Source organism: Ornithodoros turicata, unplaced genomic scaffold, assembly GCF_037126465.1.
Source record: "Ornithodoros turicata isolate Travis unplaced genomic scaffold, ASM3712646v1 Chromosome15, whole genome shotgun sequence".
NCBI classification, from domain to species: Eukaryota; Metazoa; Arthropoda; class Arachnida; order Ixodida; family Argasidae; genus Ornithodoros; species Ornithodoros turicata.
Window position 1 is genome coordinate 1,680,077 of NW_026999318.1, and position 22,315 is coordinate 1,702,391.

Below are 22,315 nucleotides of genomic sequence, written 5' to 3' on the forward strand. Positions count from 1 at the left end.
GCCAGCCACATACTTTGTTATCAGCTGTGAGTCGGGGCACTCAGTTTGTGTGAAACTACATTTCGCGTTCCGTGGTTCCGAAATTCCAATCTTCAACATCTCAGGCTGGCACAAACGTCAACAGTTGGGCTGCTATCGCATGACGCGATTCAAACCCGGGCTCCTCCCAGTCACAACGTGACATGGCCAGCACGCTATCCACTGTGCCTGCGAGCTGGTGACGTGATGCCGCATGGCTCAAACCAAAGTACGGCAGCCCAGTTGTCGGAACCATTAGAAGATGATGAAGATGTCCCACCGCGCACCTACCTAAGATTACGGAACTGCTCGCGGTGTGCTGCGTGCTGCTGCCCAGAAAACTTAGTGCGCATGTGGTACCTAAATTAAACTCATTTCTTTTTCAGTTTGAGGTTGTAACTGTTTGTATTTTGAATAGAATAGGATTCACGTTCATCCAGTCCAATTCCGCATTTGAAATAAAATCACACGTGGAACACTCGGTCGTGAGGATCTCGAGGTGAGGAAAGCGCTACGTAAAAATGACGTAAAGTTATAGTGTGAGGCGGAGCTAAAATGCGAAAGAGTGCAGTGAATATTTCATCCGTATGCATGTGCCTTTTGGTTTGGAACGCTAGGAATTGCAAAGAGTTTTCACTGCCTGAGTTGCAATAATATAACACAAACAAATGTGAACGTTGTGTATCTGTTTACGGCCCCTTTAACGTATCCACTCCTACAATGATGCCTAGAGGATGTTAATAGTATCTGAAAATAAAGTAAAATAAACTGTTAAAAGTACTACTGTAAAGCAGTACAGATGCAATCTCAGAAAATTTATCTATTCAACTTCCTAGGCCCTCAGTAGTCTTGCATCACAACTTTTGTCCCAATTGCACTCGTAGGTTTTCTTTAGAAAATTAAAATTGAAAATTGCAAGCAACAATGTGTTGAAGACTGCAGCAACAGTGCACCGCTCATCAAGTACGGCAGTAAAGATCATTGCATGCACGTAACACTGTGTCTAAAACAAAATAAGTTTGTTATATGTCAGCTACGTAGCCGTCAGAAACAATAAGCCATGCAGAAACATACACTGTTGCTTGACAAGTTGAGGGCTATTTGCCACCACATGTCACTGTGAGTCGTTTTACTGCAGTTTTACTTGCGAATTAGATATTTAGTGTTCCTTGTTCCATGTGTAACTTGTGATGTGTTTAGAGGCAACAAGCTGTAAAACTACATACTTGTCTGCTTTACGGTATGGTATAGAATGGTTATTTATTGCCAGTGAAGCAAACAATATAAAAAAAGCACTAGAACCATGCATTGGGAGAACTGAAATGACGATTGACCAAGTCATTGTGCTGCCAGTTGCAGTGTCATAATGTGTGTGTCTGTGACAAAATTTGGGGTTGGTATGAGACCATATTGCTGCTGAGCCGAAGCGACAAGTTTCATTAAAGTGTTGGAAGTTAGCGCCTGTGTCGTGTCCCTCTCTTATGTCTGTCTTTTTAGCACTCAGCAGCAATATGGTGTGTGTGTCTTTGCATTCCATTCATTGAACAGAACTCTAGAAGCATTGGTACTTTCTCAGCATTTCATGATCTCAGTTGTCTCGCGACATAAACACCTGATTATTATCAACATTTCATGCCTCGCAACAATAAATTTTCTTCAACAGATGTGCTTTTTTGGTAAAATGTCAGACTGGGACTAGGCCCAGCCTCGAAATCCCACAAGGTTAGGGTGCAAGGTGACTCTTTTCACCTGGGGCCCTTTCCTGGGGCTGGGGTAGCTTTGAAACTGCAGGAGTTAGCAACGTAAACAACAAAGATTTGTCTGAGGCAGACTACAATTAGGGACGACACAAACACTAGGAGGGGTTAGCACTCAGTGCAGTAGGAATCAGCAGTAGAAAACAGAAGCACAAGAAATGAACATCACCTTCCATAGTATTCATCGGCCTTGCTTTTCAATCCTATAATTTTTTAAATATATATATATATACTCAGGACTTAGCAGTCAAGTTTGTGAACGGATCATAACAGTGATCCGTTCACAAACTGATCCTTTCGTGTGATACATGTTTTTTTATGTTCCTTTTTTTACATATTTTTGTGGAATGTTTAACCCTGCCATAACGTATGTTTTATATCCCAGGCAAACGTATGGCTTAACCTTGAAAGGTCTTTGAAAGATCCTTCAATTTTCGTTCCAGAATTCAGTAGGAACCATGAAGTTAGAAGCTTTCAGAAAAGCATACAGTTTCTACAGGTTTGCCATTCACTTCACAGTTCCTTTAAGACATGCAAGAATTTGTCAGATTTAAAGATTGTTTTTCTATTTTATTTGTATGTGTTGACAACTGGTAGATACTGTATGTATTCTATTGCGGTTAACTTGTCATTTTTTGTCATCCCTACTTAAACCGTTTAGCGTACTTACTAAGTCAAGTCATTTATTCTAGTCTTGCGTGTAAGTGAACAGAGAACCTTTTTTAGTAAGCCGTTTCGAGTGTTTAGATTGGGAACAACTGATAAAATTAGTCTTGCACCCTCATATGCTTTTTTCAAAGTTTGTAGCTCACAAAGTGGCAGAAGTTACTAGTGAAGGTAGCTGGTGAAGTAGCATTGGTGAAGTGCATTTGTCTAAAACTGAAATGTAGCTGGGTTGGCTGGTAGATATTGGCTTAAATCCTCAAACCTTCAGTTGGTGAGAATTTACTTGTGTGGACACTTTTATGTGCAGTACATTCTGGGTTGCATATCTGGTTTGCTACCAGGACTGGGGAAACATCCCCACATTTGTTCGACTTTTCCCAAAGTGTGCAGTTCTAATAGATGAGTGGCTGATGCACGTTCCTGACATTTTTCTCTGTATGAGTTGCTAAAGGGTATTATCCCTGAACAAATTTTAATAAACATTTAAATGTTTGCCATTCCTTACTGAACGAAAATTAATCTTGTCATAGAGAAACAATTCAGCAACTTCGTGAGATGTTCCTAAAGAATAACGGAAGAAGTGCAAGGGCGCAGGCGAGCTGGTACATGATAATACGAAGGGAACCCAGAGACAGGGAAAAGAAAAAACAGGAAACACGCACGATCTCAGAGATCGTGTGTGTTTCGTGTTTTTTCTTTCCCCTGTCTCTGGGTTCCCTTCGTATTATTTTCCTAAAGAATGTTTCCTTGTGGTCCACGGTTGTTCTCTATCGCCTCGTCTGGAAAGTGATGATTTTAAGCATTTGCTGACTACGATTGTTTCATGAGCATGCACATGTAATATATATATATATATATATATAATGCATGGTACATATATGTATACAGGGTGTTTCAAAAAACGTGTCATTCGGACTTTATAAAAAACGGGGCGACGGAAAAATACGGGGTAAACAGCATTTGTGTGGCAACTGAATTTGCCATCTTGCAAAAATATTTTCATTTGATTTTAATTAAAAGAAATTGAATTCCTTTAATTGAACTCCAAATTTCTCAAGTCAACCTAACGTTTTTTTACAGAATTAGAGAGCCAGTAGCAAACTTAGTCAGATCCACCAAGAAATCCGCTCAGTATTGCAAATGGAACTGCCCCCCAAAAGTCCCGAAATTGAGGCTTCAAAGTTTCGGGTATTCAACGGCGCGCCCAACCAGTCCCAAAGATGCGTGGAGAGGAGGACATGTTCCTCATTTTTGAGTTCAATTAAAGCAATTCAGTTTTTTTTAATTAAAATCAAATGAAAATATTTTTGCAGGGTGGCAAATTCAGTTGCCACACAAATGCCATTTACCCCGTATTTTTCCTTCGCCCCGTTTTTTTATAAAGTCAGAATGACACGTTTTTTGAAACATCGTGACTAGTATCACAAATGATGGAGTCTCGAAAGATGCAGAGGTTGTAGCTTTTTGTTGTGAGATCCAATATCTGTTATTTTTCAAAATTTGTCTCTTTCAGTCTGTTGCAACGTGCAGTTTAGCATGGACTTTATCTGTTCTGCCTTGGATGGACAACCATCGTAGAGTATTTTTGGAAGAGCGTGCCAAGATGTTGGAGAGTCATGCATGTTTTGTGCCACTGGGACATGATGTGGAATTGAGGTAAGTTCAAACTCATGCAGGATTTCTTCAAGGTTTCTTTTTCGGGTCTCCAAAACGTAAGAAATTTAAGCATGCATGTGTTTAAGGCGGACTCACGCGATCAAGTTACATTAGCCCCCGAGAAGGCGTGGCAGCACAGTCCGGAAAATTTATTTGTTTTGATTTCCTCCTGCGCTGGGAGGAAGTGACGTAATCGGGACCTGCGTGTCTGTTCCCCGTCTCTGGGGAGCCTTCAAGAAAATGCGTCTTCTGTTCCTCTCATTGTCTCTCCTGCCATACAATTGCAAAGACAGGTGCATGCTGGTGCACGTTTGAAAGCGCAATACATACGAGTGACACCGCTCCTTTTTTTTTCTTTGTGTATGCCTTCGAAAACTGTGAAATGGGTCCTCACAAAAATCTCAGGAAAATCGCAAAAATGCTCGAGGGAAGCGTAGCTCTGCACAAACAAAGGGAAAGTTGACTGACAAAGAGAGTTCATTACATGTTCAGTTGTTGCAAAAACTATCGATAGTACTATAAATAGTCCACTATTGTAAGACTATTGGTGTAGTACTATCGCCAGTGGAATATCGCAGAACTATATACCAGCTGTCTCCCACAGTACCTGTCACAAGACAATCCGAAGAAAGCATTACAAAAATCAACTACCATTAAGTTATAAATCAAAATAATTAGAAATGTACGATAGAATTATCATAGTTCTAGTGCAACTAATAAAAAGTGATGAAGAAGTATGCCAACTCTCGTCCAAACAAAGTATCCGGTCAGGACCTGGTCTCTCAGTCATTCTGTAAGTTTCTCCTTTGCACTTGTGTTACTACAGATGGCTGATGCGAGAGTAGAAAAATGAAGACAGATACAAAATCGACGATAGTGAAAACCAAATCTAGCAAAAAAAAAAAAAAAATTGACATTACTGTTTATAGTCTGCTACCGTAAAACTATCTATAGTTTGTAGTGTGCCTAGCCAAGGCTAGAGAAAAATAGCGGCTGTTGGCCGTTCCTTACCCGTCTTGTGCTATAGCCATAGATAGTTTACCAATAGTTTCACCTCACTACCATAACAGTGTCTTGTGCAGGTGACAGCAGACATCGCGACATTTATGTTTGGAGGTGTAAAATGCACGAGTCACTGTGTGTCTTACCGCTGATCCAGGTTGGTGTTCTGCCCGTCACATGATTTTTACTTTAATAAATGGGAGGCTCCCAGCGAAGAAGTATCACCATGTGATGTCACAAAAGAAAGCATGTATTGAACTGACCACCGCAAACTGTACACTAATTATAGGACTGATCCAGTTGACATTTTGCTTGAAGGTTAAAGTTTTGCAATGACAGAAGTGACATAAAATACAGTGAACACCTTCTTAACGAAAATACCATTACAGCAATTTTTTTGCGGTCCCACAGTAGCCCTACAGGTCCAATAATGGACATCCTTTTTAACGAAAATACCTTTACTGATAATTTTTTCTGCTGTTCCCCGAGTTTCCTTTTAAGATAGTTTGACTATAAATGAGTGCAGCGGAGCAGAGCTGCCACGTGTAATGTTGCAGTAGGTTGCACGTAGGGTTGTCAATCCTGAGCCATTTTTGCGGTCCCAGGATTTTGGAATTTTTTGCTATCGATCCCGGGACGAGATTTAAGGATTGTGACGAATTCAGATGGCGCTTCCAAGTATAGTCCTGCGTGGGTGTCAGCATTATCTCACCCACGTCCGACCTGTACCCCCAGGTACCCTCGGCACCCGACACGCAACCCGCGCCTCTTTACAAATTGAGACCTGTATCCGCTCGCAGTCCGCATATTTTTTCGAGAAGCTCACCTGACCTGCCACCTGCAACGTGACGAATGTTGATGAGTAAAATGAGGGTACTCTCCCTGGTCTACGCCCGATGATTAGATGTGTCGGTGTGCAGGGTTTCTTGCACGACATCAGCGCAGGGGGCGCTCAGTCAGCAATGTCTTACGTCATATTTCGAGCGACCGCAGTACAGACACCTAAGAAATTGAGCAACTCGGTGCGCTCTCTAATAGTTTTTTGGTAAAATGCACCGACCACACCCGACCCACTACCTGCACCACACTGAAAGCATAGACCTGCCTCCCACAAGGACGTGCAGGTCAGCAGGCCGTGCAGGACTCTACTTCCAAGTCCATTTATGTCAAGTGACTATATCGGCGTGTTGTGTGCGGTTCATGTGCGCTTTGTCTATTCTACCTTTCACTCAAGGAAAGCAGTCGAAAGTTCGCAGTGTAACCAGGTTGATAAATAAGTGATGGCAAAATGGTTACATCTTGTTAATTTTTTTATTTTCTGCTACGATAATGCCACCATTTTTTTTATTTTCTGCATTTCACTGTTGCAATCGAAAGGAAGGGGAGTCCCGCTACACTTGACGTGACAGGAAATATTACTTTATAATTTCCTCAAACAGTATAACATTCCACATGAATGATGAACAGCAAGAACAGCAGCAGCAACAACAACAAATAATATTGATGGCAAGAAACGAACACTAAACGGTTTACAAGACAGTCACTACGTGCTTACTACATTGTTTTTTTATTTTTTATTGTGTGCTAGTGCTGCGAAGCAACTGTGGCTATGAGCGGCGTACAGATGCGGTGTCAGTCTCGAGCCATTTTTGCTGTCCCAGGATTATGAGATGTTTTGGTGTCAATCCCGGGATCCTGGGACGGGATTTCGGGATTGTGATGAGTTCAGGTGGTGCTTCGAAGTATAGTCCTGCGCGGGTCGAATTATCTAGCTCGCCAATATCTCACCAAGTCCATTTAACTCCAGTGACTATATCGGCGTGTTGTGCGCAGTTGATGTGCGCTTTGTCAATTCTACCTTTTCCTGAAGGTAAGCAGTCGAAAATTTGCAGCGTAACCACATCGGTAAAATAGTGACGGCGAAATTCTCCCATTTTATTCTTATTTTTTTCTACTATGACAATGCCACTCCTTTCCTATTCATGTGCACTTCACTGTTGCACGTGGAAAGAAGGCAAGTCCCGCTACCCTTGTAGTACCAGGAAATATCACTTTATAATTACCTCAAGTGGTGTGACATTCCACTTGAATGGGGAACAGCAAAAAGAGAAAATGAAAAATAAAAATACAAACGATTGGAAAGAAACGAAACACTAAACATTTACAACACTGTCGCTGCATGCTTATCATATTGTACATTGATCAACACACGTCCTCAGAAAGCACAGAGCGTTGAGGGTGGTGGCCCTGAGTTCGGAGCCAACTTTTGTGCAAATACTGGCTGCCAAACTGAAGGTCTGTTCAGCTTTTGCACCAGAGGAAACGACAGTCAGCAAATATCTGTACGCACGTGTAGAAAGAGGTCCTGTGGCACCCCCAGTCCTAAAAAGCATCATTTGCTTACGAAGAGTGAGTCTGTGCCTGATGGCCTACAGGTGTTGGATTTTTTTTGTCATAATTGCTCTCACGAAATCCCAGGATTTTTTGGAAGAAATCCCGGCACCTCGGGATGTCAAAAATTGGCCGGGATCCCCGGATTTCGGGATTTGGGATATCCCGATTCACAACCACAACAGCAGGAAGGAGTGGGGGACAGGGGAATTAGTATGCGTCCTGGGCCGACTTCAGGGGGATATGTGCCGACATTCATCTGGAAAGTCCTTGGAAAACCCAGGGAAAACTTCAAACAACACAGCCGGCCGTAGGATTCGAACCCACCACCTCCCGTTCTTCAACATGACCTTGGTTACCACCAATGAGCGGACACCGCTTACCACATTGTACAATGATTAAAGGGACTAAGAAATTTCCCGAACCCCCATATCTTTTTTTTGCTGGAAACTGTTCTTCCTGCCGAGAGTTGAAAAACCCATGGTTAAAGTTCGCTTCATGGAGAACTTCGTTATATAGATCGCCAGAGAAATGTCGCTTACCTCTTGTGGAAATGACTTTATTTTTTCGCGAAAAGGTCTGTGAGCTTTTTTTGAACACTGCAGAACGTCAGCACAATGCTCCTTTCATAAGGTGACAGAGCCTCCAGTGCTGCCTCTTGATTGTATTTGCACCCCGCGTACTGACGTAGCACATCTATAGCGTCTAGCACTTCGCGCGCCGTCGGCACGGACAGCACTTCCTTGGTGTCGCTGCCACCATTGTCGCTCCCGTCATCTGCCGTACCCCGCAGGCCTGCGACGATGTCTTCATCCCGCAACTCTTCTGTACACACCTCGGACGAATCTGCGGTCAGGAAGTCGTGTAGCTCGATGTCTAGGGGTACGCCGCCGCCTTCTCTCAGCGCCTGCCACTGGTGCACAAGGGCAGGCGCAGCGTCTTCGCTTTCTTCCAACTCGTCGGAGCCCCTATTTTCTTCCCTGAATCTGTGGTAGAATCCTGCCTTGCGGAAGGAATTGATGACTAGCTCGCGTTTCACTCTCTGCCACGCTACTGCGAGCATCTCAAGGGCCTGGATCGCATTCGCTTTCGTTTCCCTTTCAAGGCGAATGTCCAACTGGAGTTTATCGACGACTTGCGCACGGTATCCGCACTTCATACTGTTTATTATTCCTTGGTCCAAGGGCTGGATAAGGGAAGTGCAGTTCGGGGGAAGGAAACGGAAAAGGAAAAGCAACAGACAGACATGCTTGCCTTTCTTAGCCATGTCTCGGACGAAGTCCGTCACCGACTCCCGAAAGATCGCTCGAGACATCCATGCTTTACTGTTGGAAGTATACTTCACCGGGACTTTTTTTTCTTTGAAGCAGTGCGGGTTTTTGCTTTTCCCTATAACCAGAGGAGCACGCTTGTCTGTTCCGTCCATGTTCACACAGAGCAAAACAGAAAAGCGTTGCTTGCTGTGTTTTCTGCCTTCGCAAAACTCCCCCTTGAGCATGAGTGTACGCTTTGGTAGCATTTGATAAAACAATGCTGTTTCATTGGCGTTGTAGACGTGCTCCGGGCGTATTTTTCTAGGATAGTAGTCAGGTGCTCTTCGAGCCACGATGCGGCCCTGAGGCGTCAGCGGACGCAGCCTCACCACACAAAACCCTTGACACTATCGCGTGCCTCCTCTTGAACTTTTCCAGCCAACCGCTGCTAGTCTTAAAGTTATCGGAGCCGAGCATGTTCGCAAAATTTATAGCTTGACGCTGCACAGTGGCTCCTGTAAGTGGAACCCCTTTCGCCAACATCTCCATAAACCACGCGAAGGTTGCCTTGTCTACGTCTTCATACGTTGCAAGCTTCAGTCTCTTCCGTGAAGTGCTGGTTCCCGAAGCAACAGCCGCAAAGTTGCTGTCCTTGGATTTCAAAATCGTAGACAACAAATTCGCTGGAATGCCATACCTGGCAGCGACATCCTTCTTCCTTTCGCCGTTGGCCACAGCGTTGATGATTTCCACCTTCGCATCCATTGAAAGCGTCTTCCGCTTGCGCACGTTGCTAGCGTCTCCGGGAGCTATCTCACGATGTGGAGTAAGTCACACCAGAAGAAAGAATGCACATGGGGGAAATGGGAGAGCGGGGACGGGGAAGCATGACAGAGTGCAGCGCCCTTTCCTCCTCTGCTTTTGGCCTTGGATGATAAGAGGCGTCGTATCCGCGGTACAAAGGCGCACTCTTGTTCTTTGTTCTCCGCGCGGGAGGTTTCGTAACATGGAGAGCTTGGGTCAAGTACCTTCGTTATACGGGTCACCCGAATACACTGCACCGTATGGCAGCTAAACGCGGGCTTCAAGAAACTTCGCTACATGGAGAAATTCGTTGCACTTCGTTACATCGAGGTTTAACTGTGTGCCAAAAATTTTTCCGGGCGAGATCGCTCCACTCTGTGAGAAGCGCGCGTTTGAAGTGTCTCTTTCGCATTCCTCCTCTCCCGCGCGCATTGTCCTGCACATTGTCCTGGGCTCTCTTTTTGGCTCCCGTCATGTCACCGGTGTTGCGTAAGGCCAAGTAATGCTCACCCGTTCGTGGCGTTCTTGCCTACTGGTCGTACCTACAAGGTCACAAGGTTTCTGGTCGCGTCTGAGAACTGAAGTTTCTCCTCATTTGTTGAAAGCGTTCGGATAACATATGATAATGACTAGCTTTTTGTGTGTGAATCGTGTGCTAAACTTGCGCTGGCAGGTATGGCATGTGAGCTGTACTTTTTCAATGAGTGAAATCGTCTTCTGCTCGGTGGCTGTTCACAATAAGGAACCCAGGCACCCATCTCCGTGGCTATGAGATTTTTGTTGACGCGTTACGTGGGCCTCTAGCGATTCACCGTAACGTCGTATTGGTTGTATCGTCGTCACCAGTGGAAACTGTCTGGTGGTTGCTTGGCGTTGCAGTTATATTTACATGTTGGCAATGTGACAACAAGTGCGTTGTGAAGTGAGACTGTGATATTTGGAAGGCGTCCCCCTTTGTTGCTCGTTTTGTTTGCACAAATTGTCGTAAAAGACCGGGTGGTCTAATGTTTTGTTTTACTTTGTTTCAACCCGTGTTCTTCGTCATCATTACTATTATTATTCAGAGCAGCTTCGCCCCTTCAAGTGATTCTGATTTACTCTGCATTGCTTGGTCTACAGACGGGACGGGCTGGCTGTATTTCCTTTCTTTCCTAAGGACCTGTTGTTTGCCTAAGAATATGTTTCACACAAGAATTTATGTTTTATGAGGTATTCAATGTCAAGCTTGTCGTAAATCTGAACATTTAGCATTAACACCCAGCATGCCTACAGAAACTCAACTTCAGCGTATTCTGTAAGAGTATTCTGCACATCGTATATGTGACGTAACGACGAAGAGACCGAACTCACGCTCGTGCATGGGCAGGATTATTCATTAAACTGATATTGCTTGGGACGGATGTTCCAGTGTTCATCACATATATATTTCTAATAACTGTTTGCTTAAGACATTTATTGTTCAACCAGGTTTCCAATACTGTGCAATACATCGAAAACCCTGAGACTGAGGGACACAATCCAACGACACCAGTTCGCCTGCGTCAGCGTCACCTTATATTATTCTGTTACATAAGTCTGAAGTCATGAGTTCAGGTAACTGAAGAATCAAGAAGGCCCAGTAGTCACGTAGCATGCCCTATGTTTTGCAATTACAAAAACGACAAGTAATTGGTACTATTTCAAATAAACTGCTTTTTGGTCTTCTGGCGGAAATCCGCTTTCTTCGTGAAATAACTATTCCATTTGCCACCTGGACAGAGAGTCCTCAGCTGTGCGGGCTCCACCGAGGGTGTGGGCACACTTGTATGTTTGTCAAGGATGAGCGCACTAGCCTCAAACAGCTGAAATGTTGACATTTAGCTCAAATAGTACAATAACTAACATATATAAGACCTAACATCTACATCTACACATTATATGGTACACACGCATAATTTTTATTCATATGCAAACACGGGATGTATTCTATTATACACTGTCACACAGCTCATCTAACAACCGTATTGGCACTAGTGTTACCAGCAAAGAAGGGCTGGAGTAGCTGCACAGGCTTTACAGGATGCCCAGAATAAGTTGAACTGGTTGAACACAGCAGTACACTACTGATATGGTAATGGTTGGTAAGGTTAGTTTTTGGTAACATGAAACAAAGTGCAGAGTTGTAGCAGGAACAAAATCTCCTGAGGACATAATGCATCAAACCTAAGTTTCTTTAATTAGAGGTGACCTGCAGAGCAATTGCTGGAGTTGTTCTGGCGTTGTTACCCTGGTGAAAGACTTTAACTGCCATACACATGGGCCTCCCTGGTTTGAGAGAAGAAAATGAATAACACAGTATGCAACTCCAGTTCCGGTGAATGCAAATGGATGTAGTCCACCTGAGTAATGATTATAAGATAAGGAGCAAAAGTCTGTACCTCTTAAAAGCAACCTAGCTTATTCAGGTGTGAGCAAGAAAATGTCCCCCTGAATATCATATTTGTGCATATGATAAGGTAAACTGAAATCAAATTGCAAAATTAAAGAAAAACTGTGAACAATATACAGAGCCTGAATGGTAGGCAAGATAATGCTGCAAAGAGGAATCCAGAAGGAGGCTGCACAGCATTTGTCTACTCTGAATAGTGGGTTGCAGCTCTTGGCCATGCTGTCTCAACTCAGGGGTTTCAAGCTCTGCTGAGGAAATTACCTCTAAACATGAAAGCAGATAAGTGAAGAGAAAAGAATTGATACATATGTTCAATATGTTAAAGCATGGTTTCTTAGGTCATTCTAAACGAAGTCTATTTCTATCAACAGTGCATCACCTGAGTTTAGTGAAGATATTCAGTAACTTCTATTTTGTCTTTTTTTTTTTTTACACCCCTCCCTCTCCTTCATGTGTGCCCCAAGCGTGCGCCCCTGCACAGAGTTGAGCAAAGGTCGTATCTTGAATAGACTGTCATACTGTGGTGTCTCTTGCTGCTTGGCTTTCGTTGTTGTTGAAATGTATATATTTCTTTATCTGTTCCCACTTCTTGAGGGTCATCAGGGACACATGTGGACACATCTGTGGAACAAAGAACTTTGCATTCCAGTACAGTCGTGTGCGTGGAAGTTTTATCAGTGACATCAGTCATTTATCAGTGAAATTGCTAAAACTAAAGCAGTTCTTTTTAAATGAATTTTCAATTGGAATTGATAGAAAAATTGCAATTTTGACTGGTGTCTTGTGAAATTGATATAAGTTTGCTTCACAAATACTACCGACAGCACAATATCATTAGTTCACTGCGTGCTACACTCATATGGTAACACACCTGCAAAATATAGGCAGCATGTATTTAATACTTTTCGAGTAATCATGTTTGTTGCGTGCATGGTGATGCCAAATCTTAGAAATGAGAAAAATGCGAATGAGAAAAAAAGATTTATTCCTAATGTGCTTGTAGAATACTGACAATAGACAGTCAGAATTCACCACTCTTGTAGGTCAACCCTTCTTCAGTTTCATTTGTGCAATTTTTCTTCTTTCTCTGGGCCCGGCGAATTTTCCTTTGACGCTTTGCAGCAGGTGTTGACAGCCTTCTCGCCTCTGTGACTCGCTCGTTGTCTAGCTTGGTGTAACCCTGCACCGTGTAATAACCTGGGTCTATATCTAGTCCCCTAAACACACACAGAAGGCCGATGAAACCTTCGTTGAACTGCATCACAGCATCAGATGCCCCATTCATGAATGTGTTTAGCCCCACGAAGTTGCTCTTTGGAAGCCGCTGCCACAATACACCGTTGAAACTTTCATTGGCATTTTGGGTTTTGCCATGCAGACATTTTCTTAGAAGTTTTTCTTCGCAGAGCTCCATATATACTGGCTTCACCTTATTTATCACTGCATCTGGCAGTCCTGCTTTTGGCTTGTACATTTCAAGACACCCATCTGCCTTACACTTCTGATAGCTGCACCAGCTGTCCTTGCCTTGTGGGCACTGTCCATGAAGTGGTTTGTCTCTTCTTGAGACACAGTGGAAAAATGCAGCAATTACTGCCTGCCGCATTCCATTCAAATCTCCAACATTACTCCTTATCGCTATGCCATAATAGTTTTGGAGCCGATCAATGAACATGTCAGTCAGTTTGCCTTTTCCCCCCCAGTCCTTTCACGGCTTTCTTCAATTTGCGGAGTCTGCATCCAACTCTCTTCTGCACATGCCCAATGCACTCCAACTTTCTTACCTCCTTCCCTTCGTATACGTCTTTCACCCGAAGAAAGCTTTTCGAATCGCCGTCACCATAGTAGTCCATGTAGCGTATACCGTGCCTGCTGGGAGCTCTTTCAAAAATTCGGTATGCTCCTACAGGCTCCATGTTTGGAGCAGAACCTTTATAGTTTGATGAGCACTGATGAGGTTCTAGTTCAAGGCGCTCTTCAGTGTCCTCTGGAAGCCTTTCAAGCTTGCGGCATGTATTACAGAAGGACGACATAACTTCCAAGTCAAGTACCTTTCCTGTTTCAATTGACAGCGCTGTAACACAACCATTTAGTGATGAATATCCTCGTTTTTGCCAGGTTCCATCGACTGAAACTCCACATTCAACAAAGCCGTCATTATCTGGCTGCTTTGACAGCTTCACTTCTTCAGCAGCCCTCCACATGAGAGATCTGATGAATGCCTTGATTTCTGGCTCCCTGAAGCTTGCCTTTCCAGGCAGCTCTGTGTGGCATACAGGTTTGTCTGCAGAGTAATTTCACTCTGAAGTGGGGGAGGAAACAGGTAGTTGAAGAACTGCAATGGTGTCTTCAGGTCTTTCACCATATCTAGCAGTTCAGAGCATCAAGAGCATGGAAGAAATCAAACAAAATCAAGCATGATAGGTTCAGGGAACACAATGTGCTCTTGTCCTATGCCAACATTTTTGCAGTAAATAATCAACAAACTATCGCATAATTTGTAAACAACGTGCTCATCCACTTACAGTCCACATCATCGCGTCGGAATCATCCAAGTTCAAGTCATCACTTTTATCCGGTGGTGGTTTCACAACAGCAGTTCGATGTTGCGAGTAAAACATCGAAGGATGCATTCCACTGAAAGCAACAAAGAAAATGGTGTAGTCGCACGGGGCGCGAAAGTTGGTACCAACCAATTACAACATGTAGTGCGCAGTGTAACGTTCAGAACATTAGGATGCCACTACTGAACGATTATAACTGATGTACGGTAATCCACATTAGTAATGCCGTGCGAAAATCTATATCTTACGTGCATATTTTGGATGGTTGTACCTGAAGTAGAGGCTGTTCAGTAAGCATGGCTTATCTCCACTTCCTTTTCTCAAAGGCTTCAACAAGGCGTGTTTAGATGGCACCACAGCGTTGCTTGAAGGTAGCATGGACCCACAAAATCGGAAAAATACGAAAATCGTGCATCGCACGTGCGTTCTAACACGTTTTACGGTTGGTCCGAGATTTGGGAACTAGTGAAACAGAGTTCGTACAGTTCCTTTGTTTTTTTACAAATAAGGGTACACATTGCATTTCTCACATCTTGTGTGGGTTCTTCCCTTGCAGACTTCCAGTCTGCGAAACCGTGCACTCGGTATGTCGTCGGCCACAGGCCACCAAGTTTAACAAGTGGTCATATCCATACAGGCGCTTATATACGCATGGTACTTTTGCAGGCTTGTAAGGGCTTGGGACGTTTTCACCATGCTGTAAGGGTACCCTTTTATTCTTGAGAAAAGCTGTCAGGGCTTCTCCGATGCTCAACTTGAAATTGAGGTGACTCAAGAACTTCATGCTGTTTTCCCTGGTGTCATTTCTGTATGTCAGCCAGGCATTGACAGCTGCCAAGTGTAACAGATGTAGCATGACTTTCAATGTCTATTTTCTTGTTTTCAGTGAAATTTTGTGGTAGTCAATCAGTTGACCACCCCACCCATACAACTATTGTAGCTGCGCACCACAGCCGGTGATGGAACATCAATGTACAGTCGAGCCTGTTTGATATTGACAGGAAAGCAAAATTCTATCGTTATATCAGAGTTATCGTTATACTGAAGTTCGAGCAAAATCGGTGATCGACATCACCATTATCGAGGAATCACACAGCAACAAGCACAGTAGAACAGAACACGCATGTTTATTTAAAAAACGAAGATATATTAGCTTGTTTCAGTTGTGGATTGCTTTGCAAAGAGGCGTTTTCAAGTGCGTCCAATGAGAGAACGAGCTCTTCCCCGAGGCCATGAGATGCGACGAATCGCTTGAGGTCAGTGATCGCGCTCATAGCACGTTGTAGAGTCACTTGGTTGCCATTTTCGTCCTCGTCGTCACTGCTGTTGTCGGAAGCCTCAGATCCTGGTTCATGATGGCGCACCTCGTCGACAAGCGCTGAATCAGACAGCTCTTCACGAGTCAGGGGACAACCGTCTGCCATCAGAAGTCCTCAAGAGAGTCATTTTCACTGTGAACTCGTTCACTTGTCGCTAACTGTTTCCACACTGCTTTCACATGTTCTGTCGAAGCAGCGTCCACGGCATCGGCACACGGATTTGAGTCTTCATCCGGAACAAGTATGCCTGCCTTTGCAAAGCAGTTTTGCACTGTTTAGGCTTTTACTTCGTGCCACGATGCGTACATCATTTGCACTGCCATGGAAAGTGCGATCTTTAACACCTATGCGTCTGCTGACAATGGGTTGGGTCCAAGACCATGAAGTATCCTTTCTATAACCCTGCACTTGTAGCACAACTCGAAGTTTGCGATGATGCCCATGTCGAGTGGCTGCATTTTGCAAGTGTTGTTGGCTGGCAGAAACAGCAGTTCGACGTTTGTTAACCATGGGTTAACACGATGCGTGCTGCAGTTATCCAGTATGAGCAGGATCTTACGCCGCTTTGTAGCCATTTCATGGTCGAGCTCGAGCAGCCACTCTTCGAACAATGCCTTTGTCATCCATGTCTTCGTATTGCTGCGATACCGCACTGGAAGGCTGTAAAGGCTTCGACAGTCTCGGGGGGGTTTTGCGGACTTGCCAATGACGACAAGTTTTCGACGATCACTTCCGTCCATGTTGCAGCACAACAAAACCGTCACACGCACTTTGCTGTGCTTTCTGCCGTCTGGCAATGTCTGGCCCTTCATTGCATCCATATGTGAGGGCAACAGTTGAAAGAATAGCGCCGTCTCGTCTGCGTTATACACGTTGCACTCCCTGTACGACCGAATCTTTGCGGCACTGTTGTCCATCCATTCTTCGATCTTCGCATCGTCCGGCGCCGCTGCAGCTTCACTGACTATCCTCTTGAACTTGATGTTATGCCTTGCTTTATAGCGGTGCAGCCAGCAGTTTCCCGGATTAAAGTCTTTCGTGCCCCAACAAAAAAGCCAGCTGTCATGCCTTCGAGGTGAGCGCCGCGGCGCTTATCGGAATGTTCCTGCCTCGTACATCCACAAACCACTTGCAGAGGGCCTCTTCCACGTCAAGCAATGCCGCACCGCGTAGTCGCTTTCGTTTCGTGGAGGCTGCATCACTTGTGGCTCAAAGTTTCTGCTCGCTCTTAATGATTGTGGAGACGGTTGACTTGCACAAACTGTACTTTTCTGCAAGGCGCTTCACGGAAACACCGGATCGGTGGTCATCAAGGATGCACAACTTCGTTTCCAAGCTGATGCCTTTCCTCTTCGCAACATGCCCCGAATTTGCCGCCAACATGTTTTGCTCACAACAGCTGTACTCCAAAACAGTGGGGGCAGGTCAGGTCGCCAAGTGGCAGTGGTACGTACGGTACATACTCTCGAGGAAGAGGGCGAGGAGGGAAGATTCTCCTCGTCTTGGCACGGTTTGCAGCGCGCGCAAGGTTTATCTCCTGTGCTGTGAACGACTCATGCATTGTGCACGGCCAAGGTGGATCATAAAAGCGTTCTAGGCTGCATTGGTGTCACTGCCGAACAAAACAGGTTCTTGATTGTAGTGATGTTATCAGTGACATGAGTGAATTCCGATCGTTGTACCCGAGCAGACGCTTTCGCGATGGTCATCAAAACAAAGCTTTGTTTACATGTGTTTCAATGGGCGGTCTGACAGGAACCGAGAAATGGATCGTATTATCAGAGTTATCGTTATATTGAAGACCGTTATAATCGGGCTCGACTGTACTACAAATTGCGAAGGCAAAAAAAAAAACTGGGCGATGTCAAGTTGCAGGTGGTGAGTAAATCAAAGAGTGATATTAGATGGTAGCAGCAATTTATCCGTTTACACATGGTAAACAAGACTTTCGTGCACAAGACTGCACTTCTTCATGTCACAAAAATATGAACATGGTACAGGCACATATATACAGTCAAACCTCGTTATAACGAAGTGTCTTGGGAACTACGACTTTGTTCTTTATATCCAAACTTCGCTGTAAAGAAGGACAAAAGACGACCATCGAACTCAGGAATGCTGTGCCGCTGTATGGATGGTATATTTATGTGATAATTTGTACATGATGGCCTTTTCAAACAGTGAAAAATCTGTTATTTTCTGCTGTTTAACAGTCATCTAATAAACAGTGTGATCTTGTCAGCATGAAAGGCTTCGCAAACGGCTTCTGCCGACGCTGTCGCGTGCACCGACAGAAAGTCCTTCAGTGTGTGCCCCACGTTGAGCACTTCTTCGTTTTTCATGCAGAGCATGATTTGGGCAACACCTTTGTCGTCGGCGCCTCCGTCGTCAACACTGTGTTTCAACGCCGCTGGTGCTGATGCCAGCAATAACGTCACTGTTCGTCAGTGCGAGCACCACCATGACGGTGGTATCAACCGACACGAACTCATCGACGGCAACGTCCTCCATTTGCAGACATTTCCACACATCCATATCAAGATGCTGCTGGTTTTCTTCCTCTAGCCGCTATATCACAAGCGAAACCAGCTTTCACAAAGCAGTTCCTCACTGTAGCCGTGGTGACCTCGTTCCACGCTCCATACAACATCTCTATCACTGTTTTTACTGTTATGGCTTTAGACACCTGCTTCTGGTACATGTCGAATCCTGGAGACAAGTCGTTTCTGGTAAAAGCCTTATTATTATGCCCTGGTTGAGACCCTTATTATGCCCTGGATTATTATGATTATTATGCCCTGGACCAAATTATGCCCTGGTTGAGAGTCTGGAGCAGCGACATGGCATTCATTGGAGGGAACAGCAGCCAAACAGACAGTAACGGCGCTGCGATTTTGTGGGCTGCGCAGTTATCCAAGAGCAATAGCACTTGCCTGTGTTGTCTCTGCATGTCGCGGTCAAATGCGATCACCCACTGCTCAAACAGCTGTGATGCGAGCTGCGTTTTCTTGTTGGCGCTGTACTACTGGACTGGCAGCCTCTGAATCCCCTTGAAACATCGCAGATTCTTTGACTTCCCTATGATGACCAACTTCCGTTTGTCGGAACCATCCATGTTGGTCGCACATAACAGTGTCAGATGGTCCTTGCTTCTCTTCCCACCGTGGCATGTCTCGCCTTTCATGGCAGAAACATAATGCTTTATCCTTTGTTACGGCTCATAACAAAGCGCTGAGTAGCACAGGATCCATCTTCACCTGCCATCTCAACATACTTCACAGTGACGAAAGACTTAATATTTCCTGCTGCCCACAGTATCACATTCCGATCATGTAACGTTCGTAACTTACTAGGTTCATCCCATCTATTCCGACCAAATCCTGGGTATTCCCATTGTAGTATCAAACGCTGTCAAACATGTCATTTCATCAGCCCATGTACATTTTTCTGTAGCACCTCAAATTCTTTTACTTTTGAAATCTGACAGGGGTTGCACTGCAACTCTTTTAACATATGTTACTTTTTTATGTGCACTAAATGCTGTATGGAGTATATTGGAGAAACCTTGAACACTATGAGGGAAAGGTTTTACAGCCATAAATCCGATATTGTTAATAACCATACTATATCGGTTTCACAAGAGGGACAAAGCGGGGCAGTTGGTACAAGTTCATATCGGCTTGCTGCAGCAGTAGATGCGGACAAAGGAGTTAGAACATAAAAGGGACAAACCACCTGCAGACTCTCAACTAAGTGAAGTTTAATCAAAGCAGAAGTACGTCTAGAAGAAACATTGTACGTCATCATAGGGCATATCAGACCCAGCATACGTCATGAAATTCGGGGATTACCACGTGGTAGCCTAGAAAGTGTTGCAGTCATACTCCTGACCTCGATTCAGTTAAATTCTCGTTCCACCAGGGAACGGTTTGATGATGATTGTTTATAGTTGTTTTGCAGGAATTGGTCCAGTGTTGAATTCTTTTGTTTAATTCTGTGACTGTGTTTTGTTGACTTTTAGGGTAGTGGTTGTGTATTTATTTAAAATGTGTTGGAACCACGGGTCTGTTTTTATTATGTTGTTGAGTTTGATTTGTCCTTTTCTGGTTAGTTTTCTTATTTTGCATATTTCTTGTTTGAAAATTTTAAAGGTTATATAGTTATGGTCGCTTCCTGTTTCTATATTAAGTACTGTCCAATCTGTAACGTGTTCATATATTTTTTGTGTGGTTACGGTGATGTCTATCCAGGATTGGCCTCTTGGTCCATGGAATGTTGGGTTAGAGTGTGGGTTGTTTACAATAGCTAGATCGTTCGCTAAAATGAAGTCTACAAGATCCTCTCCTCGCTGATCTGTATCTAGACCACCACCCCATAGAGGATGTTTGGCATCAAAATCGCCTCCTATTAAGACTTCTGTGTTTTTATTCTTATAGATTAATTGTTGGACAGTCATTGATATCTTTGCTTGGTGAAAGATAAAGGTTTACAATAATTATAGAACAATTTTTGTTTTTTAATTTTATGGCTATTAGACTGTCTTGGACCACTAAGGGTAAAATGTCATAAAAGTCTGTGTTTATTAGAGTAGTTACTTTTGGTTTTTCGGTTGTTTGTAATATGTATTTGTTTGGCAATTGTAGGATTTTTGTGTCATGATAATATGGTTCCTGAATTAAAACAATGTTCGGATTTTTCTGTGCAAGGGTCTTTATGAGAGTAAAGGCCCCTGCTTTTGAGTGTGCTTGATTTGATTGTAGTATGGATAAAGCCATTTAAGTGTTATTGAAGTGATGGGTTTGTGGTATTCTGTCTTTACCATTGTTCTTGAATACGTTGTACCTGAGCTGTGTAAGTTGGACAATTCCTGTCATAGTATTTGTGGTCAAAGTCTACTAGGGTGCGGCTGTTCATGTTGCTTTGTAAACAGGCCCTACACCTTGGTTCTTCTGATTTACACTCTTCTTCCTTGTGGTTATTACCACAAAAGGGGCAGAATATTTGCGTTGCTTTGCAGTACTTCGCCACATGTCCGTATGTTAGACATTTGGTACCGCGTTTTACATTGTAGTGTTCCTCTACAATGCATCTAGACCAACCGATTTTAATGGTTCCTTCCTTTGTTAGTGTGTCATACGCTTCCTTGGGTAGTGAGATGAATGCAGTCTGCATTCCATCTCTTTCAGATCGAACATATTTAACATCGATCTGGTCCAAGTATTCCTGGAGGTCGTTACCGTAGACTAGTTCGTTCTTTGTCTTTTTTCTCCATGCATTCTTTTATGAATTTGATTTTAACTTCTGGCTGTGGTGGTCTTTTGACCTTAAAGTTGCCGTCTTCTGTCAAATTCTCGCTGTCGTTGAAGATCTTTTCTATCTTGTTTATATCTTCCTTTTTACGACTTTCGACAATGAGTAGTCCTGCCTTTGTTGGTCGGATCGTAGCATCAGTTAGAAGAACCTCTGCCTCGGTGAGTTCTTGTTTAAGCGTGTTGGAGAGGTTTCTCAAACTTTCCCCTGGTTTAGGTCTGATGGTTGCTGATAAGATTTTGAAGATTTTATTCTTTTGGTTGTCGTTGTTTCCTTTGGTTATTTCTGCATATGAGATTGGTACGTTGCTGCCCTGGGACTCCAGGTTCTGTAGTGTCTGGCTGAGTGCCTGGGCTGCTTTCAACCTCTTTGCGTCTGGCTTTTTCTGTTGCCCTCTGGAGATCCAGAGAGCGTATAAGAGCCTCATACTTATGAAAAACTGCTTTCATGGCGGGTCTTTTTTCCTTTGGTAGTTCATGTTCTGCGTCAATGTAGTTGTCACAGAGGTCTCTTAGGGTGTCGTTGATGTCTGGTCAATTTTCCATTGCAGAGTTAGTGTTTTCCTCTTGGGTGTTTAGGCTTATTTGCTCTATTTCCTCAGTATGGTCTTGGGTAAGAGAGGGGAAGTGGTCTTCCTTTTCCTCCTTTGATTCTGCTTTTTGTTTCTTATGCTTCTTCTTCTTGCTTCTGGTCTTTGGTTGGTGCGTGGTCGTGGTCGGGTCTTCTCCTGATTCCTCCGAACTGGAGTCTCCATCGACCTCCGTGCCTGTGGCTTCTTTTCCTGCTTCCTCGGACTCCTGTCTCCTTCCCTTATCATCTCCGTTGATCTTGGGCATTTTTGATTGTTTTCCTGGTTTGAATCTATGCTTTGACTCTAGTAGAGGGTAACTCCAGCATGAGTCTATCCAGTTAAGGCTTGTCTGAGGTAGTCTGTACTGTTTTGATGATGTAGTGACTTTTAAACCGAATTTTTAGTGTTTTCCGGTCACTTTTTGGGGTTTTTACTTTCTTCCGTTAGTTTCTTTTCTATTCCTCTTCTTCTTTGTGTAAGGTGTCTCCTACTTTTTTCCGCGTGTCAATTGGATAATTACATCACCTAGGCTTCAGATTCACCTAGATTCAGCAAATTACGTACACCGTTAAGAAA

General features: G+C 43.8%; 1 protein-coding gene across 3 annotated transcripts in view; it reads left to right on the top strand.

Moving 5' to 3' along the window:
- The window catches only part of LOC135372508 (uncharacterized), a 32,875-nt gene extending 12,325 nt beyond the window's left edge, over nt 1-20,550 (top strand). The window contains exons 2-4 of one of the 3 annotated variants that reach the window (XR_010416014.1): nt 2,219-2,274; nt 3,955-4,097; nt 11,015-11,247. Coding sequence is in view for 1 of the 3 variants with exons in the window: in XM_064606110.1 (XP_064462180.1) it covers nt 2,219-2,274; nt 3,955-4,097; nt 18,205-18,211 (206 nt within the window). In the remaining 2 variants the exon portion in view is untranslated. Of the gene's footprint in view, nt 1-2,218; nt 2,275-3,954; nt 4,098-11,014; nt 11,248-18,204 lie in introns of those variants that run through there. The other 2 variants (XM_064606110.1, XR_010416013.1) reach the window with 2 other exon arrangements.
- Nucleotides 20,551-22,315: the final 1,765 nt, after the last annotated feature.